At 37.0% G+C, this 11,883-nt stretch overlaps 1 protein-coding gene across 1 annotated transcript; it reads left to right on the top strand.

Moving 5' to 3' along the window:
* The first annotated feature begins 465 nt into the window (after positions 1-465).
* Positions 466-5,863, top strand: LOC114754092 (uncharacterized). The gene is made up of 2 exons (XM_028942837.1): positions 466-556; positions 5,481-5,863. Exons 1-2 carry the CDS (start codon positions 466-468, stop codon positions 5,861-5,863), a joined length of 474 nt encoding a protein of 157 aa, XP_028798670.1.
* Positions 5,864-11,883: the final 6,020 nt, after the last annotated feature.

Genomic DNA, 11,883 nt, shown 5'->3' with positions numbered 1-11,883 from the left:
ATTGCCTCCATTCCTCACTTGGTTGGCATTGGGGTTAGGATGAGGTTGGTTTTGTGGTAATTTAGCCATTATCTCTTGGTCAGTAGGCTCACTCTCACTACTGGATAGGCTAGATTCCACAGAAATATTCTCTTGCTCAATCACTAACTTACTTGTCCCCTCAATTCTTTTCTCTCTTCTTATCTCTCTGAGTCTTCTCTCAATCTCAAGGTTATAGGGCACAAGTTTTGTTTTCCGTGGCATGCAAGATAAAAGTCACAAGAGAAAGAGCAAACAAAAATGACTTGTAGCACACAATGTCAACTAAAAGCATGCAATGTGATGAATGCAAGTGTATGGATAAGTATGCAAGTGTATGGGTGAGTTTGAGTATATATGGGTGAGTATAGGTATGTATGCACAGTAAAAGAAGCAAAAAATGTAAGTTTCAAAATTTTCCAGAAGGGTTCGCCGCGGCAAAATAAGATGTTGGCCGCGGCGAAGGTTGACAGAGGTGACCAGATATCTGAGTGCAGGGAGTTGGCCACGGTGAAAACAGAGGTTGGCTGCGGCGAAAGTATCCCAAGAGAAATCCTTCAGTTTTTCAAAGAGTTGGCCACGGCAAAATAACAGGTTTGCCGCGGCGAAAGTATCCCAAGATGATTACTTTGGTAATTCAGACAGTTGGCCGGAGCGAAAGAGAATGATGGCCGCGACGAAAGTTGACAGAATGCTTATCAGATACTGGACTCCACTGATGCAACGTGAGATATGCTGAAAATCAAGAAAATCAGTATATTTGTTTGTATTTCCAAAAATGTTGATGCTATGCAAGATGAAAACCTATACTATGAACAAATATGCAACTAAACTAGCTAAGATGCTACCCAAAAAGATCAAAACTTCAATTGTCAATCAAATAGCACAAGCTAACCTAAAGAACCAATTTCTTGGCTCCCTGACAACGGCGCCACTTGAAAGAGAGACTTTTCTTATCGTTCGCTTAGGGGTTCTCACTCAAAATTAAGTCCAAGCTATGCAGTATAATGCAAACTCGGGTCGTTTCTCTTTTGGGAGCCTAAATTAATTTTCTAAGTTAAACTTAATGCTATGCAGAGTAATGAAAAGGGGTTTTTGGGTTTTTAACATTTAATGAAATGTGCCAAAGTTAAATGCAATGAGAACAAATCTAAGATACTATGTTTTTGGAGTTTTTAAGATAATAGTGATGTAATGGAAATGAATGATAGGAAATCTCTTGAAAATGGTTTTGATGCAATCATAGTTCACTTAAATATGGGAGTTTCACAAATCATTAGGTTTTCTTAATCAGAACCTCATTAACTCAATGAGTCCAAAGCTTTCATTAATGAACTCATTAATGAAAGCTTTGTTTAGCTTCCCTAATGTGTAAATTTGGAATGATCATGCAAATGGCTTAATGTAACACACAATAAACTCAGAACCCAAACACAACCATGCAAGATAAGAGAGAATAATGATAGTTACAATAAGCATATATGCAACTATATATATTTAAGCTCATAGTTCAACATAAATCAATCCAAAAATACAAATGCTAATCAGTAACCACTGATTACAGAATCAATCCAAGCATCTAACTAAGACTTTACAACTCCTAAACCTAGGAAATCTTAAATGCCTAGCTAAAAACTAAAGATTAAAACTAAAACTCCCCTTTTGAAGCTTTGGAACTCATGCTACTCCACTATCTTCAAGAGTTGAGAAGCTTAGCTCATCATAGCCTTAGAATCAGCTCCAACCAGAGGGAGTTCTTCAGCCATAACAGTAGCAGATGGAAGAAATGGAAATGGATAAAGAAGTAATGCAGGAAAATTGAAGGTGAAGAAGATGGAAATGGGGGATTAGGGTTTCTAAGGGAGAGATGAGAGAAACATAGGTGGTGGCTGAATAATGAGAGTCTGACCTCAACATACCCAAAATAGGGTTTCTAACCCGAAATTTGTGTGCATGGGTCAGTTCCTGGGGTGGGTAGGTCAACATTTCCTGAAATGGTCGGGTATGAGATTTGCTGATACGAGTGGTTCGCCGCGGCGAAACATGGTACAAAGCCTTGCTTCTTGACGGACGAAGTTCACCGCGGCGAAGTATAAGTGTGCCGCGGCAAACTATAGCAGAGGATCCTTCTTGCTTCTTGTGCCTTGAGTTCTTCAATTCTGGCCCCAATCTCTGGTGTCCTACAATAAAAAGCAACAAATTGAAGTATCAATTGTCCTAGAAATCAATTGAATACAATTAATAACCAATTATGACAATTTTAACCTCAAAAAGACACTAACTTAAAGTAAGGACTCTTGATCTAAATTAAGCACAATTATCATTAAAAAGGGCTAGAAAATACCACAAAATCATGGATAATGTAATGAAAAGATAATAATATCTTGAGCTCAATCAGTAAGGTTAACTCTGCGAGCCTTGCCTTAGCCGTTATTACTCTTTCCTATGGGAGGACGTATTGCTCACACTAGAGCACGTCACCTCAACCACTTTCCTGGCCTTGATGGAGGACATAACACTCTCACAGGTACAGTGCCAACTCTACCGCTTCGAGAGCATGCATTGTTACCTTCATAATGTTGTCAACCCCATCATAATAGTTCCCCTTTCTTCTCTTCAAAGGACAACTTGCTCTTGGCAAAGCAGCGTCAACTCTGTGTCAAAAAACCACCTCCTAATTTGAGAGATATTCTATGGCCAAGACTTGCTTGTTATTTAATCTCTGTCTTGGCACATTCTTACATGCCAAATCCCTATTAAGGGAGCCTCTCAACCTGACCTGCTCGATTATCCTGGCAATTGCATTTGTCTGTAGGGATCTCATCTCTCAGATTCCCTACTGGCCTGAGTACTATGGTTGCACTTCTCATAGATGCCTTAAGGACACAAAAGAATACTATTTAGTCCCTAAAGTTATCAAGTATTTACGCATCATCAAGCTCTAAGCATCTTTGGGAACTTACTCATCTCTCTATATGGATCAGTTCCCAGTACAACCATTAACTTTCACATTCTCATCTATTTCTGTTCAAATCTATCCTCAAGAGGGATCATGCCTGACTTTATTCTTTCTAACTTTCTTTACCTCTTGACTAATTATTCTTATGGTCAGGTATTGATCACCATACCCTCATCACATCACACAGCGAACATTTAATCACCTTATTGTATGGTATCTAGGTCAGGCACCAAGGTCATCATTGACTCTTTATTCATTATTATCTAATCTCTGTCCCTCTTGGTTTACTATCCCTTAGAGATTTTTACCTTTATTCAGGGATTTGAACAAACCTCAAGTAACTTGTCCTGTTACCTTGCCTCCATCGAGGTTACATCGATGACTTAGATTTTAGGTTGCCACTTGTTTCTCCTACTGGGGCACTGACTCATACCCCTAACTGGCCTATTGCACTCTTAGCCACTACCCTCTGGGGGAGTCTTTTGACTTTGACTCATACCCCAATCAAGCTTTCTCAACTCAACCATTCTTTTCCTGAACGGGAGTCTCTTAACAGTGACTACTTATCTCTTAGGTTACTTTTTGTCATTCCTTACTCCTCCTCTATATCCATTTCCCATAGAGAAGTCACCTTAGTTTCATAACCTTAGTTGGACCAATCTTGGTAACCTATCACTTTCCTAGATAAGGATTTAACTCATACTAGGATCTGCTTGAACCAATACTCTGCTTATACCTTTGTATTATACCTTTGTTAAAACCTTTACCAGAGCCTCTGTTCTATTTAAACAATTGCCAGAACCTTTGCTCTGATACCAAAATGAAACATCCTACCTTTAACCCCTCAGAGTGCGCATTTGTAAGCGTTATGGTTCAAGCAGGTCATGACATAAGCCCGTGGATTTAAAATTTTCAGCACAACTACTCAAATTACTATTCACTATTTAAATTCATATTTGGGGTCCAATTTTAAAAAATCATAACTAATTCTATAGAAATTGTATCTCCTTGTGTACACATCCGATTGAGGCGATCTACCTCTAATTTTAAAGCTTGGGATGTGTACTATGAATCTGTCAAATTTTGTGGCTTAACTCATTCATTTGATAGGTCAAACTGGAGCTACAAACTCACTGCTCCATGACCTACGTTTTATCCCTTAACCTCTTTTTACTTTAATTCTTTCTATTTCTTTGGCATACATAAAATGGACTTACGCTTTCTCAATCATCCTCATACATTTCTATTCCTCCCATAAATATTGTAATTAAATACATGACATTATTAGCATCTATAACATAAATTACATAATAGGAGAATTACACATTGAATAATAACATCATTCATTAACGTCAATAATTCTCCACTTTCTTCTCCTTGCCTCTCATGCCATTATTGCCCACTATTGATTGACCTAAATAGTTGGTTAGGAAAGGGTGAGATTCGGGAGAATCTCAGTAGCAAACACTACCCATAAGCATGCAAGATATAATGCACATGCATGACATGTTATAACATTAACACATGAATGCCATGGAAAGTAAGCTACACCATTTCATGCTTTCATCACATATAGCCAAGGCAAAACATAATATAAACTCGCAAAAATAACTTTGTAAACATTTCATCATAGCTTAGTCACATCATGGCAACACAACCACATCATGCAAGCATACATATCAAGCACACAATATAGGTAAGTTTACTACCTTGTAACATAGCTTTTGAAACATCCTTTCCTTGTGCCATTACTTGTATCTATGAGCCAAAATTTGGGATGTTACACGCCACGGTGCCTCAGTGTATCTGCCGTAGCACCTCTTCTCTCTTACTCTTGGTGTAAAGCGCCGCAGCGCTTTGCGGAATCTACCGCAGCACCCTTTCTCCCTCAGCTCTCAGTAACTTTCGGTCACAGAGGCCACAACACCTTAAGTCAAAGGCCGCGGTGCCTGGACCTGATTCTTACTTTTGCTATTTTAGTTCAATTCTCTTAGTTGGTTTTGGTGCATGACCAGGGACAAAACATTTTATCCATTGGATAGGGAGATAAAATTTTATTGGCTGGTATTCCTGGTATTGCCCCCTCCATTTGTACACATAAAATTTTACTTCATGAGGGAGCAAAACCAGTGAGACAACCACAGCGTAGGCTTAATCCACTCATCTTAGATGTTGTGAAAAAGGAAATGAATAAACTTTTAAGTGCTAGAATTATATATCCAATTTCAGATAGATGTTGCAATAAGCTCTTGAATAGATTGTTCTCTAAGTTTGGAGTTACTCACAAGATGTCCACAGCTTATCACCCCCAGACTAATGGTGAGACAAAAGTTTCCAATAGAGAAATTAAACAGATTTTAGAGAAGATAGTTAAACCATCAATAAGTAATTGGAGCATTAAATTGGAAGAAGCACTGTGGGCCTACAGGATTGTATATAAGACACTCATAGGAATGTCACCCTATAATTTATGGAAAAGCTTGCCATCTCCCGGTTGAACTAGATCACAAGGCCTATAGGGCAATTAAAGCATGTAATTTGGATTTTGAAGCTGCTGTAATGGAGAGGAAATTGCAACTGCAAGAGCTAGAAGAAATTCGAATAGAGGCATATGAGAGCTCTAGAACCTACAAGGAGAAGAGTAAAATCATTCATGACAAGGGAATTATGAGGAAACAATTTCATATGGGTGATAAGGTCCTGTTATTCAAGGCTAAGTTCAAGTTTAAACATGGAAAATTGAGAACCATGTGGGATGGGCCTTATCTAGTCACCAAAGTATACCCTTTTGGAATAGTTGAATTGATAGATGAAAAAAGTGGCCAAAGTCTGAAAGTTAATGGTCACTTACTCAAGTTGTATCATGAGCACTTCCATCCCTCATGAGGCTACAAGTTGTTTCTTCCACCTTATCTCATGTGCTTTTATCTGCATATTTGAGCTTGTTAAAAGAATAAGTGTCGAAGAAACCCTTTTCTGTTAGCTTAGGTAAATCTTTGTTTGTTTGTTTTCGTTTAGTTGGTTTTTCCCTGTTTGCACAGCTCATTAGTTTTGTATTGAGGACAATACTTTGTATAAGTGTGGGGGAGATAAGTATTACTGATGGCTTAGTTAGATGGTGATTGTATTGATATTTGAGTTGTGATTGAAGTAGTTGAGCGATGTTTTGCAGCTGAACATGTGATTTGATTCAAAGGTTTTTGGTTCTTAATAATGCATTGCATGTTCCCATGATTTAAAGTTGTATTTGTTAGATTTGAATGATAATTTTTGTTGGAACATTCAGTTTTGTGAAAAGCACCACGGCCCTCTGAGTAATCTGCCACAGCGCCTAATAGAAGTTCAGTTCTGTAAAAACCGCCGTGGCCTATTTTGAAAGGCACTGCAGCGCCTGTTCCTGAATGAAGGTGAACACCTCCTTTTTTATGCTGAAGTGTCACTGACTAATTGTATTGTGCTGATTTGCTCACCTAACACTTTGTTTGTTTAAAAATCTTTTTAAGAATCAATTCATAACCCTTGATGTATTCTTGCAAGTTGGAAATCCATTTTGCAATCATATCAGAATCTATGCCTAGTTGATATTATTCTTGTTACAAACCTTTAACATAGGACTGATTTTGGCGGCAATTAAGTTAGTGACTAGATATGATTTAATTAAAGTAAGTGGATGAGAGAAAACCCACATGGAAGAAATTTGAGCCTATATGTTTTGAATTTGTGTGCATACTCTCTAGTCCTATAATCCTCTAGAACTTGTCCTAATTCTTTATTGAGACTGCATTTTGATATGAGCAAGATGCATATAATAGAGGCATTTTATTCTAAACCCATTCTAACCTAAACATAAACCCTTTCATGTTTAACCTTTGTTCATCTCTTGGAGCCTTCACTTTCATTTCATTTATTGTTTTGTAGTAAGTGTTTTGCGTGAGTTATATTTGGTTTTTCACTTTGAAAAGTGCATCATGAATGTCTATATCTTTACCTTCTTGGGTTTGGGTGCCAATTAAAAAAAAAGTGGAAAAAGGCAATAAGAAGAAAATATATAAAAAGGGGGGGAAAATGAAAAAAAGAGAGAGAAGAAGAAGAAAATAAGTAGTGATAAAAAAAATAATTTGAAATAAGGCATTCCATGGTAGTTTGAAGAGCAAGGATTTTTGTTCCAAAAGTTTAAATCTACACATTGGTGTCTTTTCAAGATTATATTTTAGCTTACTCTAAGTTGACATTTCGCTACTCATGCATTTCACTTGTTAGTTCATTCATTCCATCTTAGCCTTTTCCAACATTACAACCTTAAGAAAGACCTCCTGATGCATTGAACTCATATGGTACAGTGGTGGAGATGTTGAGAATTTTGACAAGCCTATGATAGGACATAGACTAGTAGAGAGGAGAGAAAATTTAACCCCTCGTAAGTAGAGAGAAACACTTTAATCTGAGAGTCTCTCATTTCACTTGTAATGATTGAGCTATGTTTAGCATTAATTTTCTTATCATTAATGGAAAGTTTTATGGGTTGGCTTGCTCAACGAATAATACAACTAGTGTATGGATTTTGATTTTGATTGCATTTGGATTGGCATGTGTTCTAGGAAGTGAATTGGTGATTCTTTGCCCAGAGTGCAAAGTGTTAGTGTGGGGGAATTTGATATCTCTCTATATTTCATTGATTCTAGCATGATTTTCATGGTATTCTATGTTTAATTTTGGATTTAATGGTGATGAAATAGTACTAATTACTTGGAAGGAGTGTTTTGTAATTTGCCCAGAGTGCAAAGTGTTAGTGTGGGGGAATTTGATATCTCTCTATATTTCATTGATTCTAGCATGATTTTCATGGTATTCTATGTTTAATTTTGGATTTAATGGTGATGAAATACTACTAATTACTTGGAAGGAGTGTTTTGTAATTTCATGAGAATTCAGGTCCAGAAATCAAAGAAACAAACACTCAATGACTTAGTATGTAAAAGTGGCAAGACTCTGTGAAAAGCGCCGCAGCGGATTTAAAGAAGCGCCACGGCGAATTTGGCTCAATAGGCAGCTCAGAGTCACTTATCTAAACGATGCAGTTTTGGATGTGCACCACGGCAGATGATCATAGGCGCCCCGACGGATGACAAAAATCAGCAATTTGAACCAGAAGGCACGTAATAGAATCTGGGAGGGAATAGAATCGGATCTTGGAGCTCTATTTTGGTTAGCACGGGGATCCTGAACTGATTTTTAGTTGGCAGGCGTTAATTACAAGGGAGAAAAGCATTTAGGGGAGGATGGAGTTTTCATATTCAGTTTTTAAGTTTCCATCTTCATCTTCATCTTCATCTCTTTGCATTTTTTGATCTTTCTGGAATCCTCCATCCAGATCCTCCATTTCCCAACTATCACCGTTGCTGTGATGAAGTTCCTATCCTCCAGCTTGAGTCTTTCATCCTCCAGCCTGAGCCATGGTTAAACAGGGAAGAGTTTAGAGTTTATAAGTGTTTAATTTTGATAATATTTTGATTGTGTTGTCAATCTTTGTTTCTGGATTTAGATATCAAATTAAAACTCAAGACATTATCTTTCATCATGCCAAATTTCGTGACTAAACACATTCGGGAGCATAACCAAAAAGTCACGTGAACATGGCAGTGTCAGTGTGCTTACAGCACTGTTAGCTTAATATATACATAACCAAAAAGGGTCCACGAATTTTATGGCAAGACAGCATACTTTAGTCTCCAATCTGCAGCTTGCTCATAGGGGTTTCAGGCCCTAAAATGTCAGATTATATTTGGGGGATGAGATTTTAATAAATCCCAATAGCCAGATCAATCAACCAAAACATTAACATGCATCATTATGAAGCATTTCAACATTAGCTATCATAGGAGAACTAATCTTTTTATGAATAAGCAACCTCAACATACAAGGCTATGGCAACAAATGCAAGGAGCAACCATATCACAACATCATAGTTCAACCATATAATAGCAAGCATACATGCCATAAATAAGAATGCAAAGTTAACATTAATGGCTAATTAGATCCCACTACCTTGATCCAATGCTTGTTGTTTTTCTTGTTGTTCCTTCTTGCTTCCACAAGTGCCAAACCATTACATGGCAATCCACAAAAAGGGCAGCAAGAATCATCAACCGTTCCTCATAAAATCAATAACATAACTCAAGTAACTCTTAAACCCCTTAAAGCTTCCATCTTTGTTCTTGAATTTTTAGAGTTGGTTTCCATAAACCATAAAAATTCCCTCTTGACTCAACCCCACATGATTTTGCATGTAGATTCTAAATGTCTACTTGGATTTAACAAAATAAATTTTCTTCCTTCAGTTTCAGCTTGGCCGAACCATTAGGGTTCAAAACCCAAAAATTGCAACTTTGATTCTATGGCTTCCAACACTTGTTCTTTAGGTTTATCCTACACCATTTTTCATTTTGAACACAATGGAAGCCTCAAAAATTTAGAAAAAACATCCTAGGGTTTAGTTTTGGTCTTGGCCGAACCAAACCTCTTGAAGTTCAACCATGAAAAACTTTTCAAAACAACACTAAACCACTTGAAACCATCTTAAATCATAGTGTTCTAACTATGTTTAACAACAAAACCTCCTTCCCTACACTATACCCATTTCGGCCAGCAACAAGAAGGGAAAAGAAGTGATTTTTCCAACCATACAAATCAATAAAACAAAGCAATCAACATCTTAAGACAACTTACCAAGCTTGGATCTTAGTTGGAAGGTCAAATATGCTTGCTTTTGCTTGATCTCTTCACAAAATCACTCTTTCTCTCTCTCTCTCTTTTCCCTTTAGCACGAAATGAGGTCTGATTAAGGGGGAGGAAAAGCTCATTAATGCTCACAAAATATCCCACCAACCATCATTAATGATATGCCATGTGTCAAGAGCCTCATTAGTCTTAATCCTCTCTCTTAATTAACTTAAATCATAATGTAATTAAATTCCAAAGTCAAGATCCTCTCCATTGGTAGCTTGACACTTGGAAAGCTTTAATTACCATCCATTAAAGGCTTGACAAGTGGCAACTTGTGGGCCAAGCAAAGTGCAAGACTCTACTTCTTGCTTTATCGGTGCACTTTTACTCCGGGTTTAACTTCTTTTCTATAATTACAGTACTCTGGCCTCTGTAATTATTTTCTGTCATATCCATAAATTATTCTCCTTATTTTTATCTTCCCAAATTGCCCTCTTCGTCTCAAAATTAATTTCCCAATCTTAAATAAAATGGAAAACTAATTTCCTTCTCTTAAGTATTTTTCCACATTTCAGAGGAATTGGGAAAAGATATTGGACACTTGAGGGTCTTATTTTAATTCCATAATCTCTTATAATTCCTTGGGATATCATAAGAATTTTCTTGGGATTTTATTCTTCTTAAAAATATTTATTTGGAATTTTCCAAATAAAGACCTTAAACTAGCTTAAATTGCCCTTAAATTCCTTTGTAATTTCTCTAAGGGCAAATTGGTCATAAAACCAATTTTAGAATCCCATATAATTCTCAAGGAACGTTGTCCTTATTTTTTCTTAATTTTTTGAGACTCAGAATTATTTTTCCATAATTATTCTTGACCAATTTTCCTTAATTAGTCAAACTTTTCATAATTGGTTTGTAAAATTATAATAATTATTTTCCACCAAAATTCTTCTATTTCTCCTTGTCATTTTTGGCCTTTAAATATTTAGGAATATTCTTATTCCTAATTGCCATATTACTGGATGTGACATTTCTCCCCCTCTAAATAAATTTCGTCCTCGAAATTTAAAGTGTATCTTATTGGAAAAGTTCAGGATACTTTTCCTCTGTCTTAGTCTCTATCTCCTTCATAGTTCTAGTATAAGACCTTTCCAAACAACCTTGACTAATGGAAACTGCCTGTTTCTCAGCTGTTCAACTTTCTGATCAATGATTCGCTTTGGTCTGATCTCAAGGACGGGTTGTCTTGGAGCACAATGTCATCATAGTTTATGACATGTGTCGGGTCTAAATGGTACTTCTTTCATTGGGAGTTATAGAAGACATCATGAATTCTACTTACATTCGAGGGAATGCTCACTTATAACCTACTGGTCCAGTCTTGGACAAAATTTGAAACAGTCCATCGTAGTTTGAACTTAAGTTCTTAAGCTTTAGGGATCGACCGACTTCCATTGTTGGTTACACTTTAATCACCAACCTCAATCTTTAACGGTCTCCTTTAATATTTGAGTAGCTATTTTGTCTAATTTGAGCCGTTAGAAGTCTTTGCTAAATAACTTTAGTCTACTGGGAAGTCTGATCTACTATATTAGGACTATACTTACTTCTTTCATTGAACTCTATCTAGCACAAGGGAGATCTATGTTTCCTCCCATAGAGTGCTTGATATGACGCCATTCAAATACTTACATGGAAACTATCATCTTAAGCGAATTCGGCTAACGGTAAGTACATACCCTAGTTACTGCCGAAATTAAGTACATATGCGTGTAGCATATCTTCTAACATCCATATCATTCTTTGTGTCTGCCCATCCGTCTCAGGATGGTAGGCTATACTGAAGTTGAGAGTAGTGTCCATTTCTTTCATAAGGACCTCCAAAACTTCAAGTAAATCTCAGGTCTTAGTCCGAAACCATACTGCTTAGGACACTCAGTAACCTAACAGCTTCCTTAACCTTCACCTTTCATTCTTTGCTAGACTTAGTGCATTCTTGTCAAAATGGCTGACACTTTTGGGTTTTGCACCCTCTTACATTACTTTCCAAAGGTTACCTATCATCGGGTTACTTTTACCCATGCACGCTTAACTGAACAGTGCTAATGGAAATCTGAGGCACTGATTCTGATAGGTTCCACTCTAGCACTTTGCTATCTTAGACCCTTTCCTCATCTATC

The sequence above is a fragment of the Neltuma alba genome, unplaced genomic scaffold, assembly GCF_004799145.2.
Source record: "Neltuma alba isolate B1F8T4 unplaced genomic scaffold, ASM479914v2 tig00010076_pilon, whole genome shotgun sequence".
Taxonomy (NCBI): Eukaryota; Viridiplantae; Streptophyta; class Magnoliopsida; order Fabales; family Fabaceae; genus Neltuma; species Neltuma alba.
Note: the sequence above shows the minus strand (reverse complement) of the source record. Positions and strands in the feature narration are given on the sequence as shown.

What these genes read in the sequence shown, in the direction of transcription:
- LOC114754092 (XM_028942837.1), top strand. Translation starts at nt 466, where the DNA reads ATGTTGGCCGCGGCGAAGGTTGACAGAGGTGACCAGATATCTGAGTGC. An exon ending in AGAGGTTGGCTGCGGCGAAA is followed by an intron (nt 557 to 5,480) that starts GTATCCCAAGAG and finishes CGGTTGAACTAG; the next exon opens with ATCACAAGGCCTATAGGGCA.